Source organism: Malania oleifera, chromosome 3 (assembly GCF_029873635.1).
Source record: "Malania oleifera isolate guangnan ecotype guangnan chromosome 3, ASM2987363v1, whole genome shotgun sequence".
Taxonomy (NCBI): Eukaryota; Viridiplantae; Streptophyta; class Magnoliopsida; order Santalales; family Ximeniaceae; genus Malania; species Malania oleifera.
In genome coordinates, this window is record NC_080419.1 from 24,266,191 (window position 1) to 24,289,908 (window position 23,718).

The window sequence follows — 23,718 nt, forward strand, 5'->3', positions numbered from 1 at the left end:
ATATAAATACGGGAACAATATGTCAGAGCATTAAAATATTTTTCAAGACATTGTGAATCAGTTGGCTAATATGAAAATCTATTTGGAAAATGAGTTGCAAGCTTGCTTACTACTGGGTACCTTGCCAAATAATTGGGACACTCTAGCTATGACATAAAATAATTCAAATCCAAATCTTAACATGTATACAGTTAAGGAGAGTTTATTTAATGAAGCAACTAAATGGAAAGAGCTCAACTTCACTTCACAAAAAACATATGCACTTCTCATAAAAAGGCAGGGGAGAAGCAATAATAGAAACTTTCATAGTTTAGACTACTCAGGCAACTCAAAATTAAACATCCATTAACTGATTTGGATGAAGAGTTTTGTTCATTATCATCATCATCTCATGCCATATAACAAGTATAAGCATTCTCTTGGTCACTTGATTCATTTTCTGAACTACTAGTACTTAGATTGTCCCATGTAGTGGCGTTCATTGCCTTTTTCTTTTTCTTTTTAGAATCTTTCTTAAGTTTTGGACAATCCGGTTTTAGATGTCCAATTTTCTTGCAATTATAACATGTGGGTAGTTCTTTCTTTGTTTCTTTCTTCTTAGTTTCTTCCTCATCTGAACTTGAGTTTTGGATTTTTATTTTGAATTTATTTTTCCTTCTTAGTATTCTTGTAAGTTTCTTGGATATGAATGTTAGTTCATCTTCGTTCATTTCATCTTCATCTTCATCACAAGAGTTTTTGTTTGAAGCTTTAAAAGCAATTGATTCTTGGGTTTTAAATTTTCCACTTCTTTCATTCATAGACATTTCATATGTAAGAAGGGATCCTATGAGTTCATCTAGGGATGTATTTTTGAGATTTCTTCCTTCCGTTATAGTTGTGGCTTTTGATTCCTATATTGGAGGAAGTCCTCTAAGGATTTTCGGATCATCTCATAAGTTGAATATGTTTTTCCTAAAGCATTGAGAGAGTTTATAATATGTGTGAACCTTGTATACATGTTCGTAATTGATTCATCCGAGTTCATCTTGAAGGCTTCATACTCGCTACTATCTCTAACATCAATGGTTCCTTCATAAGTAACTTATAATTTATTACAAATCTCTTTGATTGATTTATATGCCATGACCCTATTAAATTCATTAATATCTAAGGCACAATATAGTACATTCATGGCACTAGAGTTAACTTGTAGCATTTTATGATCTGAATCATTCATCTCTTTTTCATCTTTAGGGACTTCTTTTCCATCGACAAGTTTGGTAGGGATTAGGTTACCATGTGTAACAACCTTCCAAGCCTTCCAATGCATTGTTTGAAGATAAATTCTCATCCTTTGTTTTCAAAATGTATAATTTAATCCACAAAAGATGGGTGACCTAGTTGATGATTGATCCTCTCCAAAGGGAGCTACTTATATATGTGTCATCTAGATCTTTATATAACTACTTGTTAGGATTTGTTATAACTCCGCTCTGATACCAATTGAAAACCAAGGTATAGTCCCAAGAGGGGGGTGAATTGGGTTATTAAAATTTCTTTCAAATTTTTTAATGAATTCTTAAGCTCTTGATGATTTATGAACAACACAGCACAAGCTTAATTCTTTATTCAATCCATAATCACAAAAACTTAAATGAACAAGCAATCCTCAAAACCAATCAACCATACTAATTGATTTACCAAGCACAAGTGATCAAAAACTTAAACATCCACATAACCAATCAACATCTAAGTAATCAAAAACAAAATACTCAAGCAAATATAATTTTCAGCACTTTGATAATTTCAGCTTTTGTTAATAGCCCTGTGTGTATTATTTTTTTAAGCCCTGTAGTGAATGTAATTTGATTTAATGCAAACCACAACTCAAATCTCAAACAACTTAGAATTTAAATAAACTCTCAGTTAATTTGTCTTTGGGTTATAACCAATCAACGTACTCCTTTTGAGGTTTCTGCAAAGTATTAATCAACCAATGTACTCTCTTTCGGTTTCCGTAATCCTAAAACCAAATTAAACTTCAATTTATTTAATTTCCAAATAACGTAGTAAATATGATTAAGAACTTAAATTATCCACGCAGTTTATATGTTTGCTGGAATTTAAAGAGAGTAAAGGAAAGAGAGAGACATCATGTTTTTATGAGGTTCGTCTTATCCCCAGCCTATGTCCTCGCCTTAAGCAAACCACCTAAGGATTCCACTACACTAGTTCCTTTCTAGGTGGAACAAAACCGTTACACATTCCTTAAGTAGGCTAGAGTAATCACCTCTCCAAGCGATACCCCACACTTGGGCACTCCTTCAATAGGCTAGAGTAGTCACCTCTCCAAGTGATACCCCACACTTGGTCAACGATCCAACAACCTGGAATCATCCAAGAACTACAAGAAATACAAAATAAATGTTGCGTACAAGAATACTCTCAAACAGAGCAGATTAGTACAAATTCAACACTATGCACTTCAAAATTTAAATATCAAGATGAAATAGAATTGAAGCTCAAGATAAGATATCACTGGAGGTTCTTTCTTAGGATTTGAGAAACTCAGTAGCAAGTTAGAACTGTGGGCTTATGAATCAACAACAATTCAGTGGAATTCTCCCAGTAAGAATGTGAGCAAAAGTGAGCTTTAGAGAAAATTGAAAGTAGGATGTTTGATTGCTTATTTTTGCTCGGTGATTTGATTCCTTGGGTTAAAGGAGTATTTATAAACTTTTTTGGGGTAAGTTTCCTTGTTTCCCAAGTTATTTGGAGTGCCCACCAAGTTTTTATAACGTTTAGATTTGAAAAACTAATTTTTAGAATTTTTCCGTTAAAGTTCAAAATTTAAATTCTCGCAGGGTTAGTTGACTAGATCATTCGACTGGGTTAGTTTTTGTACAGGTCAGTTGGCTGGACAGGCGGCTGACATCATTGTGTCTGTCCGAGAAATTTAGAAAATAATTGTCAGTCGGCTAACTAAACTTAATTCAATATTGTCAGTCGGCTGAACAGACCCTTTGTTAGTTGGCTGACTGAACACACTTCAATCGGGTTAGTGGGCTGAACAAATTAATTAATCGTTGTGATTTGTCAGTCAATTGAGCAAATAAAGCTTGTTTAGGTCAGTCGGCTGAGTAGTTCATCTTTTCAAAAACTTTCATTTTTTAAGATTTTAAACCCTTATTATTTGAAAAACTCAATTTTGACTTTTCAAAATTATTTTCCAGAGTTTTCAAAAACTGGTCTCTAAGTCTTAATTGCATCCTAAAGAGCTTTAACATATTTCAAGAGATATTCAAATATAAAGCACTTAAATAATGTGACAACCTGCTTAATTTCCACAAATTTTTTTTCCATTATAAAATATAATCAATATGACAAAACTCAGTAGATCATAATCAACCTAAACTCGAGGGTACCAGGGACATAACGGTAACACAATGCGGAAGCCTAAGCAGTAGGAAATATAAAATCAATATATCATAAACACAAACCATCTATCACAACACTAGAGTTACTACATCCACTGTATTTAAGTTTATACATCTCAAAAAGAAAGACCTAGGGACATTTTTCACAAAAATCCAACCATCCTCGCCAAAACTTACCCTTCAGAGAGGGCAGATCAACAGAACTATATCAGCGGAGCTTTACCCGCTCTCCTATCAAGGGCTCCTGAAATATTTATGAAATTCAAGGTGAGACACCTCTCAGTAAGGAAAATAAACTAACACTAGTGTGTGGCAACATGAACATTTCTGTGGTATACATATAATCATAAATATAACCGGTAAAATTGTATATATATCATTTCTGGGAAAACATGTATAATCAAAACATGACAGAACATACTGTATTCTCATAGCATAACTCATCTCATATAATAATAATATAAAAACATTCCTAGTAGGTTAGCTGACCGTTGTCATGTATTACCCCCACATGATTGGGTTGTGTGGCTTGAAGGTGGGACCTGACAATGGTTGGCCGACCACTGCCAAGTCAAAAGTACAGTCTGTAAGTCCGATGGGTTTACTAGACCTAGTCCGTACACCAGGGGCACTCACACACTTCTTAAAACCACATCGACCATCTAATCTCACACCACTCTGTACAACGACGTTAACACAAATATCATGATAAATTATGAACACATAGCATCGGTACCATGCAAGTGTTAGCCTAAATCAAGCCAACTAGGTTTTGATATCATATAGCATATACTGAAACTGTGATACATGTATATTTTATACCATTAATTATCAAATCAATCATATCATTTTGCATATATACGTATATCATGAAAGTCATTGGCCCGTATGCTGGTATTTCACATTTTACCATAACTCGGCCCGTACACCGGCAAATCATATCCATAACTCAGCCCGTACGCTAGAAAATCATATCCATAAATCGGCCCTTGGTAAACATATCTATAACTTAGCCCGTACGCTGGCAAATCATATACATAACTCAGCCCGTACGCCGACAAATCATATACATAGCACGACTTGTACACTGGCAAAACATATCTATAGCACGACCCATATGGTAAACATATAAAAATCTAGGCCCGTACACCGGTTTTCCATTATAAAAATTCATATTTTTATCATATTCCTAGAAAACAGTATTTCATAATTATTTCTACTCATGCCACACGAAACAGGTTTTTCATATATTTAACATACCATTATTTTCAGCAGTATTTCCCAAATATAAAACATATATAAATATGTTTTTCTAAAATCAAATGCTATAAAATCATACTTATAATTTTCAAAAAAACATCTACCTTAATTTATCCCCTTACCTGAGTCCTGAAAAGTCCCTAAAACAAACAGCCCCGCACCTGCAGGGTTCCCCGTTCAACACCCTAAAAATGACATTTTCTAGAACTAAAGTTCAGTATTACTACGCGTACTATGCTTTCTACAACTGTCAAATAAGAAAATATTGAGTAGAAAGTCTTACCTTGGATTTGGGATGGTTTTCAACTCAGCCCCACCGACGATCCGCTCCGGCAGACTTGCAGAGAACTTTCCCAGGAGCGTCGTGGTGGCTTCAGATCATCGAACAGACGGAAATCCGACCCAAAAACTTAGAGAGAAGGAGGAAAAATTGAAGGATGAGAGAGAGAGAGAGGTTTTTGCACACAAATGGGCTGAAAAATCATGTTTAACACTATTTATATTTGCGAAATTCGTCGATGAGCCACGTCACCTCGTCGACGAGTCCTGTAGAAAGTTCGTCGACGAACCTGAACCCTCGTCGACGAATTTTAGACTTCAAAAAATCCTCTCTCGGTATCTTCTCATAGACGAGACAAAACTTCATCGACGAGATCCTGAAGAACCCTCGTCGACAAAGTCGGCTACCTCCTTCTGTTCCTATTTCCATTTCTTTTTTTTTTTTATTATTTAAATACTATTATTTTTCGAGTCGTTACATATAAAGATTTCTTAGAACATTGACATTCTAAGTGCTTGAGTCTTCATGCTTGTTTTTTTTTGAGCTCTTTTACTTTGCTTTGGCTCTCTTGCTTTTCTTCAAGCTTTGATATACTTTAAACTTTTTAACATCCAAACTCTCATGATTTTCAAGCTTTAATAGATATCATCTTTGAATTCATGCTTTAATGTTCTTTAAGTTTCGTTTGATCATCCTTGTATACATATACTTGAATCCTGAAATATCATTACTCAACCAAATATGTTAAGTTTTTCTTATTTGTTATCATCAAAATAAGATTTTAAACCTTGTAAGGCTAATAGAAACAAATTGAGGTGAAGTATCACTGGATTCAAGATACGCTATGGATGGAATTGCTACGACTTGAGAAAATTGACATAGATAAGAATGGAGCTGACATGATGATAAAAGTTTTACCTTAAATGAAGCTTGGGTTTTGTAAGGTGGCTGCAAGTCTAAAAGATCTCTCCCCATGTGTCAAGAGGGGGAGATTGTTTTGCGTCCCTCCTCACGGGAATTACGAGGAGGGGCAATTTTATGATAATTTGTTGCAATTGCCATTATTGTTGAGAACTCTTGTAAAACTTGTGGACTCTTTGTATTTTTCATTATCTAGTGGATTTGGTTTGAGGTCCAATGGGTTTTCCCCGATTTGAGATTTTCCATGTAAATTTTTGGTGTTCTGTTTTAGTCTCGTTTATTATTCTTGCCGATTATTTGCTAATTTATTTGGCAATCTAACTGCTGGGTTGGTAAATTAAATTCTAAAATTGGAATTTAATGGTTGTATTTTTAGCCCGTTATTCTATTTTATTTGTATGAAGTAGAAAAAGTAGTGCAATTAATTTTGTGTAGGACCAATTATTTTGTTGCTACTTTATTTTTCCTAGCAAATTTTATATTTGTATTCAAACTACTGATTAAGCTTTCATACAATATCGTGAAAGTTAATCAATAATTTGAAGACTACTCACGTATTATAATAGTCTAAAATTTCATTTAAAACCTTCTATTCAGACTAATAATAGGATGGAATTATACTTATTTTAAAAATTCAAAATTTATAGCGAGAGAAATGGAAAATTGGGTACGAACAACTATCAAATATGCGCGATAGTTTTAGAGTCCCTCTTGGGGGAACTTGGTAAGAGATCACTTTCTATCCCCTCTCTCGCTCGCACCGACATGTACACGGTACATTACGATGTCTGAATCAGGTAATAATTTGCTTCCTCTTTGGATTCTTATTCAGTTTTGATTTTTTTGGGTGCATTAATCGATTGTTAACCCTAATTTTAGATGTGGAGTTGCGTATGAAATCATGTTAGGTTCGGATTGCATGGTTATCTCTCTGAGAGATAACTTTCGCAGCAGCGAACCAATGAAACCCTAATTTACACCTCTTTTGAATCAGGTTGTTAAAATGTAAGCAGATCTTCTGTTCCGGTTTTGGAATACGAATATTAAGTTACGCTCGCTTCTCGTGAGTTGATCTTAGACTGGTGCGATTTTGGTGGAGAAGTTCAGAGTTGAATTTCGGGGCTATTTTTTTTTGAATTTTGAATTTTGAAGTGCGTGTGTGACCATGGATGGTAATAAGGATGAAGCTATAAGATGCGTTCGGATTGCAGAAGAAGCAATTGCATCGGGAAAGAAGGAGCGAGCATTGAAATTCATTGGAATCGCGCAACGTCTTAATCATAACTTGTCTGTTGGTGATCTTTTGGCTGCATGTGAAAAGCTGGATTCGGTTTCATCTGCTTCGTCTGTTGGCCAAAAATGTGTTGAGCTGGAGAAGAATGAACCTGCCCAGACGAAATTGGATGAAGTCTCGAATGGGGAGCGGAACTACAGTGAAGAACATGTTCAATTGATTAAACAGATAAAGGTAAATAAGGACTATTATGCGATTCTTGGCGTGGAAAAGACATGTTCAGTGGAGGAGATACGGAAGGCTTATAGGAAACTTTCTTTGAAAGTTCATCCAGATAAAAATAAGGCCCCAGGATCAGAGGAGGCATTCAAGAAAGTGTGCAAGGCTTTCCAATGCTTGAGTGATGATGCTTCGAGGAGGCAGTATGATCAGACTGGTCTTGTTGATGAATTTGAGTACAACCAACAGCACAATGTGAGGTGCAGGAGGACAAGAACATCGCGTGATCTGTTTGATGATGATTTCGATCCTGATGAGATATTTAGATCGTTCTTTGGTCAGACAGAAATGTTTCGTGCAGCTCATGTTTACAGGGCTAGAAGTGGTCAGCCAAGGGAAAATTATCATGGAGGAGGATCTAATTTTATGATTCTTGTCCAAATGATACCATTCTTTTTAATCTTTTTGCTTGCTTATTTGCCGTTCTCAGAACCTGATTATTCTTTGCATAAGAACTATAACTATCAGATCCCCAAGAAGACTGAGAAACATGAAGTAGATTTTTTTGTTAAATCTACAGAATTTGATCAGAACTATCCACCTGGAAGTGCTGCTCGAGCTAACATTGAGGACAATGTATTTAAGGATTATAAAGGTATGCTTGGGCGCTATTGTCATGTAGAACTTCAGAGGCGTCAGTGGAATAGGAACTTGCCAGTTCCTCACTGTGATAAGCTACGAAGCCTTGGAGTATTATAAAGGTTTGCCAAGGTACATTTCTGTATATGTTGTTCTTTTGGTGATGGTCCACATACTTTGATATTTGTGTATGTTCATATGCTTTAAGAACATTTGTTAACATTTCCTGTTCATACTTCACAGTGAACTATGTTTTGGTATGCTGTTGTTTTTTGGTCTTTTAATGCTTTAGTTTTGATATATTAAATGATATTTAAAAGAACCTGGACACTATGGTACAGTAGAAGCCTCCCTTACATATAATATAATAATACGATCTCAGCATTTATATCCTCTGAAATTCCTAGGCATACATATGATATGGTTTAAGGTTCTGCAAATATTACGCAAACTGGTTGTTTTGGATGCCATCCACTATCCAGCTATGATAACAATAGTTTTTATATGGCTTCTTGAAGATGGCAGCCTCACATTGCTAATACTTGGTCAATTCTTGTAGGCTTACATCGGCTTGTGTAAAGATTTCTATTTCCCTCGTCTTGTTGATGATTATCCAAATTTTCTGAAGTTTTAAAACTAATTCTGTTCTGAAGGTTGAATTCTAATGCTTTTTAATATAGACAGACTATTAGACTCTTTCTAATATAGTTGAAGCCTCTTTTTATTACTCTATTCTTAGAGCTTACTGGAATTGAGAGGGATGACCATATGTCCACGTGAGGGCATGCATGCCCATGAGGAGGTTGTGCTTGCATGAGCACTTTCTTTAGATCTGATTTCCAGCGTGTAATGACAGTGAATGCATGTTTTAAGATCAAAAACTGTTTCAATTTTCTTACTTTGAGATCTTTTTTTCTCCTTCTAGACTAATATAATGTGTCTTATGACACTTTTTTTTCCCGTTGATGAAATACTTATATTCTTATTCTAATAATAAAAAATATCATTTATTGTTTATTCACAAAATAAGATCACTTATGAAAATAAAATTGTTACAAGTTTCTGACCTTTTGATGTAGAATAAATGGAAAGAAAGAGAAGAGGGAGAAAAGAGAAGAAATGAGGAGTTAGAAAGAAGAAGGATTAAGTAGAAGAAATTGAATGTAGAGGAGAGAGAGGAAGAGCAAGGGAGGAACAAAGGAGGGCAGGTTTTTAATTCAATTTTTTTATAGCAAAAGAAATATATTAAGAAAGAGAATATTGAGAATTCCAACCTAGGAGAGGATAAGAGATCGTCATAGCAGAAAAAACAAAATAAAAAAAACGAAAAACCAAAATAAGGAAACAAAAAAAAAAAAAAACCTAATAAACCCTGATCAAGCCTCCATTTAAGCCTTCCCCTGAATCCTTTTTTAATTGGTAGATCTTTATAATCTTGCTAGCTCCTGTTGACCTTTAGTTTCTTTTCTTTTAGCCCTGTCTGATCAGACTTCATTCCCTCTAGGATCAACCATATACAATCCCATGTGGCCCAAAATTTTTTGAGCACCCACATTTTGCATACCGACCTCCTCCACAGTCCCATTGAGGTGAGCAGTGAGCTCTACTTAGTGACTCAGGAAAGTAGTTTGGAAATATGTAGGGAGAAAGCCCCCAATCCTCACGGTTTTACAATGACAAAATCAAGAGAATTGAATATCTTGCATGAGGACATCACGGGGTCTTTTCAGGAATTCCATAGAAATGGGATGGTGCGTAATAGTGTGAACTCTACCTTTTTGTACCCTTGTTATGAAGAAATGAGATCTATGAGGATGAGGGATTTCAAGCCCATCAGCCTTGTCACTAGCATTTACAAGATTCTATCCTAAGTCTTATCTAAGAGGCTGCTGGCGGTTCTAGGTTAGATGGTGACAGGTTCAATCTTCTTTCTAAAAACAGGCAGATTTTAGATCCTGTGTTGGTAGTAGTCAATGAGGCAGTAGAGGATCTCAGGAGGAGGAGCAGGTGGGGGCTTGTCTTCAAGTTGCATTTCAAGAAGGTTAATGATGGCATGAGTTTTGGTTTTTTGGACATTGCGACGAGTAGGGAAAGTTTTGGGGTGTGTGGAGAACATGGGTTAGAGATTGTTTGAGTTCGACCAATATATATATATGTATGTATATTATTTACATATATATATATACTGTCAACGATCAGTGTGGAGAGTGGTGCATGGATTCTAGGGGTCTTAGACTCTTAGGCAAGGGGATCCTCAATCCATTCTTTATCACTCTCGCAGCTGATATACTGAACATGATGTTCTTGCTGGGTTGGGAATTGGGGGTGATAATCCAGTTTGCAAATGATACTATGCTGTTCCTGGGAGACAATGTTGTGAAATTATGAAAGGCAATGAATACTGAAAAGTTTTGAAAATATTTTGGAATTAACATTCAACTTGTCCAAACACAGAGTGGCAGGTATTGATATGGATGGCAGAGATTTAGAGGGATATATGGCCTTGGCAGGCTATGCTACTTTTAAATGACCGCTCTCCTATCTTGGTCTACTGCCTGATGGTAATCCTAACTCCAAAGCTTTCAAGGATCCTGTGATTGAGATGGTCGATAGGAGCTGAAGGGGTGGAAAAAGACGTATTTGTCTTTCTGTAGGAGGTTGTACTGCCTTCATCAGTGCTGCTGTTTCTGAAGTTACTATTTTCTTCCTCTCCCTTTTAGAGTGCCAAGTGTGTTGCTAGGACCCTTGTGAGGATGATGTCAATTTTCTTTGGTCGGATTTTGGGGAGATGAACAGAGATCATCCTGTAAGCTTGGGAGGTGGTTAGTAGGCCAAAATCAGGAGATTGGGGCTTGGTAAGGTGGTTTCCAAGGAAAAAATGGTTGCGGAGGTTACCTTTAGAGGTTAACTCTTTCTGGTGCAAGGTGATTAAAAGTCAGTGTGGGGCTCATCAAAATGGGTGGAATTCTAGAAGAAGTGGCAATGTTTCTCATGCAAGACCATGCTCGTGTCCCAAGTTGCTTGTCTTTTCTTCCCCCTCACTCGTTTCAAAGTTGGGAATGAGAATGACAATAGGATTCATTTATAGGAAGGTGTGTGTGTGGGTAAAAGTTCTTCGGAGCTGATGTTGCCTTGCCTATACTGATTTTCCACGCTTCACAATGCACCTATCAGCGGCTTTTTCTTGTCCTAGGGAGGCTGGATTTCTTGGGGCTTCCATTTTTTTAGGAATCTCAATGAAAGGAGAGTTTGGTGATCTTCATTGCAAGGTGGCATCTCATGTTTGGAGTGCTCTCTTTTCATGTTTTGGTGAAGGATTGGGTGTCTACAGATTGGAAGATAATGTTATTGTAATCCTCTGTTTCTTTTGTCTACCTTTGTTCTTTGGAGGGACTTCTTGTCCACCCTGCCCCCACTTTTTCCCCGACGCATTGTGTGGTTTATACTTTTTTTCTTATCCACAAAAAAAATGATTAGTCACAGCCAAGTCTATGCACAATCTCTCCTCTTCAAAATCCACCAAACCTTCAAACCGAGAAGGATTCACATAAGAAATATTCCCAAGATTATTAGAACAAACAGACCCGATACTTAAAAATTTGTACAATTGAAGTAAAACATAACATCTTCTAAATAATTAATAATTTCTACATTAAAAAAATTCCCAAAAATTAATGCACAGTTTCTAAGTTCCTATCGTTAAGCCTGAAATAGGTGTGCCAACTAGGCAACCTTGTTGGCGGGGGTGGTCCTTTGTCATACTTACTTTGCTGGAAGGAACTTGACTCTGGAGAGTTTGATTGCAAGCACCAGTCTTAACATATCTAGCAATGTCATGAACATCATTCTAAAACATTGGGCCTCCATAATCTGCTGGCCTCTCCACTGAACCTGAAAACCAATCAGAGGGGAACCAACAGACTTGTCATGCCAAATAGTCATGACAATATTCTGTGTTTGAGAACAGGTGATGTTTGATTGTCAGCACAGTGAGAGCACTACAAAACAATGCAGGAGGCTCAAAGTTGCCTCGGTATGGTGTCATAATTAGCCAATTGTTGTTGCATAAATTGTTTATGTTAAATTCAGTAGGTCTTATGTGTTCATTGTAGTAATATGAGGATTCATTTTACTTGTGTAAATTGTAGTCTTATTCAGCATCATTCATTCAATTGCGCTTAATTGTACTTTTCCATGGCCACAAACAAGACCAGTGAACCCGCCTGATTGAACACACACTTGTTCATACCTTAACTCTTTTCTCTTTGACAAGAAACTCTCCAAGAGACTGTAAGTGAACAATTTGAGCAACTGAATGAGCAATTTGTTCAAATCCTTAAAGTTGCTGAGTAATTGGCCAATTGGATAATTGGTTAAGCAGCCTGTGATTGAAGCTTTAGATTTAGCCTAAGATGTTACTTATAGCTCCCAATACGGGGAGTCAGGCCCTTATAGATTATCCAGTCAATCTGTTTAAGCTAGTTTACAACATATCTAGAGTGAGGGTTAGGGTTGATGTGCACACATGATTGAAAAATAGATCATAACACCTTCTTAGCTGTGATAGATGAGATGGATGCCTACTGTGAGTTGTAATTTGAGGTGAGGAGAAAGCTTTTTTAACTAAAGATGAAGTTGGTTAGACAAGTTATGAAAAAATTGGCAAAATGTTCCAAAGAACATAAGGGAGCCTTCTATCCCTCTATGGAAGGTCATGAGATAGAGATACATGAGAATTACCTTCCCTTACTTCACGTAGGACAACAAGGGAATAGAGAAGATAGAGAGAAATAGAAGAAATTAAAGAGAGAAGGGAAGAGAGAAGAAAGAAGGAAACAAGAAGAGGAACTAGAAACAGCAAGAGGAGGAGGAGGAGGAGAAGGTTTAGAAGAAGGAGAGATGCAGAGTGCAGGAGGTGAGATTAAAGAGAGAAGGGAAGAAGAGAGAAGAAAGTGAGGAAGACTAGAAGTGAACAAGAAAGAGGAGAATGAGGAGGAGGAGGTGGAGAAAATGAAGGAGACAGAATGCAGGAGGGAGAAAGACAGAGAGGGAAGTTTGATTTCAATTGATAACCGCATTCTTATTTTAAATTTCAGGCAAACAAAGTAATTACACGTCCAACATTAAAAGTAAACAGAAAGCAGGAGGGAGAGACACAGGGAAGTTGGACTTCAATTGATAACTGCATTCTAATTTTAAATTGCAGACAAAGGAAGCACTTTCATGTCCAACATTTAAAGTAAAAGAAATAATTACAGAATGACACCAAAGCATCTAAAATGTCCATGATAACTCAAAATTAATTTAACTCCTAAAAAACATATAGATTTCCTAAAAAATTTAAACAAAAATTTGTGTATTTTAAATCTTCAAGCAGAATATGATTGCCTTGAATTATCCATATGGGGTCCTCCATCAAACTCTCTGTCTACTTAATTTTATCCTGGCTCAACAAGAGTGTGGAAAATATATTGATGAGCCATTCAACTTGCAGCTTCATACTTCTCATTTTCGACTAACATGCAAATATCATTAATAGGTCATATTTTGATAGCAATTGCCAAGAGATTTTTGAAATTCTCATCAAGATCTCCAGCCCTATTGAAGTCAATAAATGGAGAATTGTCAGAGTTTGGAAGATCAATCGAGACTTTGAAGCTTGGCCATGAATATATTATGAGATTCTACAATATCATACTCTGAAAAGAGCTCCACTCAAATTGAAACCTTAATTTTTATTTTTTACATGTTGTCAAGCTTTTGAAGATCAATCAAACTTGAAGCTGGTGTATCATGGACTTATCATGATATTTAACTATTTCGTCCTCCAAAAAGAGTTCACTTTGAACTGAAATTTTCAATTTTGCACTCAACTTTGCTGTATGCTTCTTGTGTTTGTTTAGGACGTGAATGACACTTGTTCCGTTGCATATTTACTTGCTTTTCTAAGATGGCATCATATGATATACTATTCAGGCAGCCTATGAAGACTTCACTTTGGTTGTAATAATGCATTAAAAAAATAACTTCATATTCACTCGTAGTTTCCTCTTTAATGTGATCACATGTGTAGTTCATAATGACAAAAATATCTGTTTCACCTTTAATAGATTGTTAAACTTGAAGCCTATCAACTTCTACTTCCAAATCATATTGCTCATATTGCTTAGAATTAGAATTCATCATATTGCTTAGAATTAGGCTTGTTATTGTTGTTGTTGTCGTAATAGTTAGAGAAAAGCTCAGATGTTTACAAACTCCTCATTCTAAAATAAAAAATACACAACAACAACAACAATAACAAGCCTTAAGTCCATGGTTTTAAATAACGGCCGCAATGGTTACGTAATGCTGTTACAAAACAGTTTTTTGTGTTACCGATATCGTTACACACCGAAAATAGGTGGGAAGAAAAATCATGTCTGTAGTGGCCGTTACGGACCACAACTGTTACGTAAAGACCATTACATAATCACTACAAGATTGTTACGCCAAAAAATTTATTTTACTTTTTACTTCTCACATTTTTCCTCTCTTTCATAAATCATTCTCAATATACCATGTAACAAGGGGTAAAAGATTATGAGGCTGACAATGATACAAAATTTACTATTTTCTTAAATACTCACAAGAGGTGCTTAATTAACAAATAAAAAATACTAACTTGTTAGGAAAATATTTTATTTTGATAATATTAGTAATCTAATATTTATATTCTATATTTTTCAACTTCAACCTTCTTTCTTTTCTAGTTATCTTATATTTTTATTATTCGTATGGCTTATGTGTCTTTTTTTAATTAATTTAGCACACATAGGAATTTATCATAGATAAGAACAATGAGAAGTATAAATACGCGCACACACGTAATTTTCTATCAATGGTGGTTTAAAACAAATGTAAACTTGTGCACTTACCAAATAACTTAGTTAGGTGAACTAAAGGATCCAAAATACACTAAAACTCTTTCTAAGGGTTAAAAGCTTAAAACATGCAAGTACGCTAATATGCAAAAGGTTGTGCATTCTTGATTAAAATTCACGGCCGTTACACCCGCTTCCCATTATGTAACATCCGCTACTCCTGCTTCCCGTTACACTCGTTACCGATTTGTTATGCTACCCGCTACCGTGATTTAAAATCATGCTTAAGTCCCACTATGTGGGATTGCCTATATGAATCTTTTTCCACCAATTCACGTGATCATGAGCATTTTCTTCGACTAATTTAAGAGTTATTAAATCCTTCCTCACTACCTCATTCCAAGTTATTTTAGGTTTACCCCTTCCCTTCTAGTATCGTTTACAATGACTAGCTCGCTCCTCCTTACATGTGCACTACTTGACCTATATTTCAAATGCCTAAACTATCTAAGCAACCCCTTCCTCATCTTTATCTTATCTTCTACTGGTGCTATGCTTAACTTATTGCTAATATGTTCATTTCTTGATTTATTCTTTAATATTATACTACTCATCCACCTTAGCATGCGCATTTTGGCCACTTTTATTTTATTTTATTTTTGGATATCAAAAGAAGGTATATTAGATTGAAAGAAGCGAAGGTACTATGTGCAGGGACAAGGAGTCCATCATATAAAAAGGAAAAAATAAAAAAAAACACAAGTTCCCAAAATAAAACTAAGAAAAATTAACCAAGAATTCCCCCTTTTCAAAGCCTTTCCATTGTAATTTATCAAACTCTTCAAAATAGCTAATTCCATTTGATCCTTCACCTTTTGACTTTTCCCACCATCCAAATGCACTTCATTTTCTCCAATTTCACTCAACTTAAAATCCATTTCATCAATAAGATTTTAATCTTCTAACTCCTCCTTCAGAATCTGCTCCACTGGTGTAGGGAAAATTCCATCCCCTGGTTGAACCTTGTTCACCAACCCATCATTATCAAAAATAGAAATTCCCTTCAAACCTTCTAATGAGGTGGATGGACATAAGATAAATCTCCTATTTCATCACAGGAGCCAGAAACGCACCCATATTGTTCTTGAATTTCATCTAACAACACCCCCCCCCCACCACAATCAAAATCACTAATATCATCCCTTTTGGAATATGAAACCCCCCATTTCTTCGCCTCCTTACCTTTTCTAGTCTTCTTACTACATCCAACATTCTTCTTAACATAAGGGACTTTGACAATGCTAAACTGTCTTTTAAGATCTCTCATTAGTAATTTAGTCGCTGAGTTACCAGAATTTTCGCCCTTATCTTCAAATATCTTCTTCATTTCAGCCTCCAAACAAGCTGCGTTTCAACAAGCATAATCCTTATTACCTTCAAATTTATCAATATAAAGGTGACAATCACCAAATTTCTCCCCCAACCCTATCACTTCTTTTTTACTCTTTTTCACACCTTCTGATACATCTTCGGAAGTAGACACAATTTTATCACCACAATCTTGAATTGAATCTAATCTGCTAGCTTCTTGGGCTTCCACCAATTCTTGGTCAGTCAATTCATATTTCTAATAGTTGGAGGCTGAATAAAAATTCCAGTATGAGAGGGTATAGCTTCTTCCTTTCCTGTACTCATCTTATTAGACGTAGAAGCAACATTTTGGGCCAGCCTATTATCTGGAATCATCATGGCAGTACTTGGGTCCCTAATCTTCGAATTATGCGTCTTATTACCCCGAGACCCTTATGCAGAAGCCTATATGAGAACTTCTTCTACTAGGAATAAAAGCTAAAAACATCTTCCACTTCCACTCCAATGCTAACTCCAAATACTTACCCATCTTTGTCCTTCTAATCAAAATCCAAAGCGTCCTAATACCCATTTGAACAATTGAAAACCTCTATATGCATGTGAGTGAAAGTAGACATCCTATTAGCGAACCAAATCACAACCTATTTATAAAACCTTAATCAAGTGTCATGAGAGACATCGTTCTCGACCACAAGCAAGGATGTTATCTCCCAACCTTGTCTAATCGAAAATTAGAAGATTTTTCTTCAATTTGGATCAATAGATTCTATGTTGGCTATCGTATAAAATTCCGTAGCATGAAATGCACCCTGCCGGGGGTGGGGGGGGAACATTTCGTGAGAGGGGGGAGAGGGAGAGATAGATAAAGTGAGACATTTGTATTCACATCTTTATTACCATTCTTGTAGAGGAGAGAATGGCCACTTTTACTTTTCAAATGTGTTGTTTCTTAGTTGCCGAACAATCCTGATCCATAAAGCATGGCTTGTTTTCTAGCTGTCCTATAAAACTTTCCTTTTAATTTTAATGGTATTCTGCAATCGCACAGCATACCTAACGCACTCCTTCATTTTACCCAAAACCTGTTTAACTCTATCTACTACATCCTCTTCAATTTCTTCCTTTGCTTGCATAATAGATCCAAGATATTGAAATCTATTAGTGCTGTTGGTTTTTTTTTTATCAAGTTTAATCTTGTCTAAAATTACATTTCATGTATTCTTTCTTGTTTCTACTTATCCTAAAACCTCTAGATTTTAAAGTTGTTTTTTGAAGTTCTAACTTAGATTCTACCCCACTTTTATTTTCATCAATCAGAATAATATCATTTGTAAACAATATACACCATTGGAACTTGTTTTGGATATTCCTAGTAAGTTCATCAATCATAAAGCAAACAGATAGGGGTTCAAAGTAGAACCTTGATGTACACCTATTATGATTAGAAATTCTCTAGACTCCTTTTGCAATCATACATATCCTTTAGGACATCAATGTATCTGCCACATACTCTTTTTTTTTTCTCCTTAAAACTCACCACAAAACTTTCCTAGGTGCTTCATCATATACTTTCTCTAAGTTAATAAAAAGCATATGCAAGTCCCTCATCTTTTCTTTCAACTTCTTCATTAATCTTCTTAGTAGGTAAATAGCTTCTGTGTCAATCTCTTAGGCATAAAATTAAATTGATTCTCTGAAACCCTTGTTTTTATTCTAATTCTTTGTTCAATTATCCTTTTCCACAGTTTTATTGTATGATTCGTAAGTTCAATTCCGCAGTAGTTATTACAATTTTGAGTATAACCTTTGCCCTTGTAAATAGGCATTGAACGTGCTTTCCCTCCATTCCTCCGGCATTTTCTTGGTTTTAGAGTAGTGTAGAATAGATTGGTTAGCCATATACTTCTTTTATCTCCTAGAAATTTCCAAACTTCAATTGGCATGTTATTTGGTCCTACAAATTTCCCACTTCTTTTTAAAGCCATCTTAACTTCACTGACTCTAATTTTGTGAATAAATATTATATTTTTAGTTTTTTTTCCTTATTTGTCACTTCTAGATTTAAGCTTTCAATTTGGTTTTCATTAAACAACTAATTAAAATTTCTTCTGCACCTCTCTTTTATGTCTTTTTCTTCTATGAAGTTGTTTTCAATCTCATCCTTTATACATTTTACAATCCCTAAATCTTTGCACTTTCTTTCTCTTCCTCTAGCTAGTTTATATATGCCTTTATCTTTATTTTGTATCTAGTATAGCATATAAATTATCATAAGCTCTATGTTTAGCTTCACTATTCTAAAATTTTTTTAAAGTCTCTCTTTGGTATTATATGTCAGCCCACTATTCAGCAACATAGCCACCATGATTATGTTATGCACATCTTATCTTTTTTATTTTGGTATCTTATTGTTTTCAAAGCAAAAAGCAAGATAGATTAATTCTCTCTTGGAAAAAATACCATTGAAGCAGGAAATATCTCCAAGGCAAGGTATAATGTTCTCCAAACTCGCATCTCACATAGTAATCAAATGGATGCGCGTGATACTTTTAGCTAATTCCTTAGCATTTTGCAAGTCATTCACTTTTTCCCATCTATTTATTGTAGAAACTAGTGAACTTAGAAAAAAAAAAATACAGTTAAAATTTCACTACAGCTTTTGACGTGATTGCAGGCTGATGCAAATTCTCACGGGCAGATTTTATTTTCTTGCACAAATTCACAAAATCTCAAAATAGTTTTCTTTTCACTCAACTAGAATTTGTGAAAATCATCCAGTATCTTGCAGAAAAGCAGGCTTTTGTCACAGCAGAATTTCAATTTTGCTGCTGTAGAACTGATTCTTCTAAAAAACGAGCATTGTATACTGGGAATCCAATTTGTCAAAAGCTATAGTCAAAATGTTGCAATAAAGTCAAAACTCCTGCAACTGTGGGTCTATTTCATGTGTCTAGAACTCAAATTGTTGCAAAATCAACCCCATATATGGCAGTGGTTGGAGAATTGGCTCTTGGATGTGAAGATCTGCATTTTTCTGGCAAGCACTTTTTTGCAATGAGCTTTGCCTACCCTCATATCTGAACATGGCAAAAGATGATAATGGTAGTGGTTGACTAGAAAACTCTAGCAAGGATGAGAAGTTGAAGGGCAGTGGCTTCAAAATTTTCTGGCAGCTCATGAGCTCTCATCAGAGGTTTGAGGTGATCATAACATTATTTTGGGACTATTGGTGATCTATAATTTGATAAGTTTTGGTTTTATCACAAAAATTTTCCAGCCACGTGAATTTTCAGAAGTTGCAGTGATACATGATTTGTTCAGTTTTCTGAATGGCTGCTTTCAACTTCTTGCTGTCATTTGTGGGCTGAAAGGTGTTCGGATCTAGAATAAGTAAGGAGAGGATTCGGTAGCACTCCCAACTTTCAAGGGATGCTGCTTTATATTGATCACAATTTGAATTAAGGATTTGTTATTGTTGTCGTTGTTATTGTATTTAGGAGGAAACACTATAATAACTTATCAATTGTATCTTTCTATATAGAGTTTTCTGTTAAAGGATGAATTCCCAGATTTCTGTAATATGCGTCGCTGGGTGAGCACATGCATTGTGTGTGTGAGGGAATAGCAGAGTATGTTAAGGTTTCTAAGGTGAGCATCTATTAAATTGGGTATACCTTTACTTTCATGCATGTAGTAGAAAGTAAAGAGCTGGAAATGTTTTCTGTGGAAGGCTGCAGTATAGAAGGGTTAGAAAAATATTTTAGTTAGTGTGGAGGATTTAGATTATGGGTTTGGCACAATCATCCAATGGTTTGATATCTGCATAGGGAGGTTGTTTTAGGCATATCTAGATTAATTTAGAAGCTTCCTATGTGCAGGCTGTCCGGTTGGTTGTAAATTTCTGTTGGAGATTCAATATGACTGGAAATAGCTGGAACATTGCATTCATCTTTTCCTTTGAAGATATAGAGAATGTGTCATCAATTCTTCAAGCAAATTGTGGGACATTCAAGAAGCTTTAATACTGCTTGAAGATTATGATAGATGCTAGCGTGGATATACTGGGCTTAGGGCCAGACACAGTGTCTTGGAATCTTGAGATGAAGTGAAAGAGGTTAATTGCTTCCATGTTTATGTAGACTCGGAACCTAATATGAATGAACGGAGATTAGTTGATTTTAAGATGTATGCATCCCTGTTATTATTTTGTGAAGCTATGTTAGCTCACAGGTGCTGTGAACTACTTGTTGACATTACCGTTTAAAGAAATATTTGTTGACATTACCGTTTAAAGAAATATATGTCATTTAATGTAGTGAAAATCACCATATTCTGGGATAACCTCTATGCCAAGCGCATGATTATTTCCTTCACAGCACATTAACAAGTTGTGAGGGCACTTATCAGCAAAATTCATTTTATAAAATTATGGTGACTTGTTTGGTTCATCTGTTCACAGTGATTGTTATACCCATCGCATCTTCCATTAATGTCCCTCTCTCTCTCTCTCTCTCAATGTTTGGTGTGGTTTTACAAGCCTCGTTTATATGGAACTTTGTTTTTCGGATTGAGCAGGGTTCATGGCCATAATCTGAGGGAGAGCTCGGAACAACATAATGATGAGCGGCATCAACTCAAACTCGCCATTGGCATAATAGTACACTCAGTTGCTCGTATGTGACCCAAGAGTTTTTGGGCATGCGTGTTGCTGCCAGTGCCGTCCAGGATAGAGGATGTTGGCAGCAGTAACCTTGTGCAGTTTTTTTTTCATACAGATTATATATTAAATGCGTTGCAAACAGATAACAATTGTGAATGAGGATTTAAACGACTTGAGTTTGTCATAGAATCAAATGCTTTTGTAGATTTACCATTATGAATATGATTATGCTGTATCCTTTCATTTTGCCTGTTTGACTTTTGTCATGGCCCTGATATGGGATTGTCTATGGTTTGGTGTGCTGATTGTGATCTGGTACTGCCCGCATTTTCTCTACGACGCATGCATTCCTATTTCATATTACCCTTTTGCTTTTTGATGGCGTAAAACATTGAGGAGTCAAAGAGTATGAGAATTTTGGGATGTTACCATAAATTGGGGATTTTATTCCTCGTTTGGATAATTATCCAGAAATTGGGTCGATTGACCCACATGGCTGACCTCACCCAGTCTCCTGCATTATTGAAGATGGACAGAGTGAACATTGCATTCGTCTTAATTGTATTAATAGAAGTTTTTTATCCTTGAAAAGCCCACCAAATTCTCGCTTTCTAAATAATGGAGAAAATTATTACAGAATCACTTCAAGAATCAGCCAGTGTACCCTGGGCATGGCTAAAGCCAATATCCTTGTACAAAGAAGGTTAACGATAAACTCTATGTTTTAATCAAAATAAACAGTTCAACAAAATTGCCTTTTTTAATGAAGGTTTCTCTACTTGAGCAGTCATACGGAAGAAAATTTTTCCGCCATTTTCTATTAGTATTTTCACACCCCCACCCCATGCGAGTCCCTCGTCTCTATAGACCTCCGTAACTGTTCCCAGCAAAGCCTTGATAAAATTGGCCCAACTCATCACTTCCTAGACCTCTTTTAAAAAGAACTTGTTTCATCGTCTTCCACCTCCTGAAATGCTCTTTAAAACTCCTCCCGAGTTCTATACACAAACAAAAAAAAACTAACAATAAATATCCTCCTGTCTCCTTGCTAACAACTTCAACTCCATAATGGAAAAAGATGGTAAATTGGCTCCATTAGACAAAGAGCTTTTATGAAGTTTATGTTGGGCGTCCCTCCTTGTGGGGCCCAACAATTAGAAAGTAGTTTTTTATTTTTTTTAATGCTTGTTGGCTTCTCAAGGAAGCAGCACTCAAGCCTTCAACACCAAGGCCTCACGCGCAGCAATAGCTAGCTGCCCCTTCATCTCATTTTCTCCATTTTTCTTGCAGTAGCTCAAGTCTTCACGGCCCCCCCCCCCCCCCCCCCCCCCTCCGTTTTTCTTTCTCTATTCTTTTGGATTTTCACTCACCCAGCTCCTCACGCCAGAGCCTTTTTCTCAGTTGCAGCAACCTGCTGCTACCTGTCTCCCCTACGTGTGACTCCCATTGCGCTCTAATTTCAGCATTTGGGGAGCTTCTAGTTGTGCTCATTTTGGTTGGTTCTTTGGAGTTTTGTTCAGAATATTTGGTGAGGCATTTCCATCTTGTGTATACACTCTTGTGTATTTGTAAGGTTTATGCCTTTTGTATCCACTTTGTACAACATTTTGGTGATAGTGGATTTGGACCACCGTGTCCCGTGGACGTACCTCAACATTTTAGGGAATCGTGTTAAATTTTGTGTCTCATTTTTAATTTATTATTTGCATTACTCCATTGATTTACTTGTGCGAATTAGTTCATATATATAATATTTTTCCCAACAAGTGGTATCAGAGCCGTGTTATTTGTACGTATTAAATTTGTGTAAATCATGGATGGTAATGTTGGCTGTATGATTAGCTTCAATGGAAGCAATTGGGTAACTTAGAAAACAAAAATGTAAGATCTTTTATTTTGCAAAGATTTGGATGGACCTATTGAGGGTGATAGCCGAAAGCCTAAAGACATAAGTAATTATGAGTGAAATAGGCTTAATAGAAAAACCGTTGGTGTCATCCGACTATGGATTGATGATAGTGTTTTTCATCATGTTTCTACCAAAACTTCGGCACATGAATTGTGGAAAAAATTAGAGGGTCTTTACGATAGAAAGTCGGCTATAAATAAAACTTTTCTTTTTCAAAAATTGGTGAATTTGAAATATAAAGATGGTGCTCTTATTATCGAGCATTTGAATGAGATGAAAAATATTATCAATCAACTTGCTACTATGAAAATAGTTTTTGATGATGAATTGTAGGCCTTAATGCTTTTTAACTCTTTGCCGGAAAGTTGTGAGACTTTGGTTGTGACAGTTAGTAATTCGGCTTCCGATGGAATTGTTACTATGAACCAAGTAACTAGCAGTTTGTTAAATGAAGAAATTAGAAGAAAATCAATTGGCTCTTCTCATTCAGAGGCACTTGTGACAGAAAATCGGGGGAGAGGCAGAAGCAAAAGCAGATATTCTCACCACAATGAAAAATCAAGAGGCCGATCTAACTCAGTTTCGAAAAAAGATATTGAGTGCCACTATTGTCATAAAAAAGGAACATATGAAGCGGGAGTGTAAAAAATTGAAATTCAAGGAACAAAATAAAGAGAAAGATTTTGAGAAAAAGCATGAAGACACAACTTCAGTTGCATCTGATGCTGATCTTATGGTTGTTTGTGATGAAAGTTGTATTAATTTGATAATTCAAGAGACTGATTGGGTTATTGATTCTGGTGCGTCATTCTATGTCACTTCTCGGGAAGATTTCTTCACTTCTTATTCCAAAGGAAATTATGGAGTTGTTCGAATGAGAAATGAAGGTTTATAAAAAGTTGTTGGCATATGAAATGTTTGTTTGAAAACAAATCTAGGATGC

At 35.9% G+C, this 23,718-nt stretch overlaps 1 protein-coding gene across 4 annotated transcripts; it reads left to right on the top strand.

Annotated features, from left to right (window-relative positions):
• The first annotated feature begins 6,390 nt into the window (after positions 1-6,390).
• LOC131150309 (chaperone protein dnaJ 49) lies at positions 6,391-21,109 on the top strand. 4 transcript variants are annotated; one of them, XM_058100947.1, is made up of 3 exons: positions 6,391-6,677; positions 6,875-8,104; positions 20,782-21,109. In XM_058100947.1, the coding sequence occupies exon 2, from the start codon at positions 7,046-7,048 to the stop codon at positions 8,090-8,092; it is 1,047 nt and encodes a 348-aa protein (XP_057956930.1). In that variant the 5' UTR covers positions 6,391-6,677; positions 6,875-7,045; the 3' UTR covers positions 8,093-8,104; positions 20,782-21,109. The 4 variants fall into 4 exon arrangements, with proteins under 4 accessions (XP_057956930.1, XP_057956933.1, XP_057956932.1 ...); XM_058100950.1 differs by lacking the exon at positions 20,782-21,109 and adding an exon at positions 20,085-20,528 and having other exon boundaries at positions 6,468-6,677; XM_058100949.1 differs by lacking the exon at positions 20,782-21,109 and adding an exon at positions 13,512-13,854 and having other exon boundaries at positions 6,509-6,677.
• Positions 21,110-23,718: the final 2,609 nt, after the last annotated feature.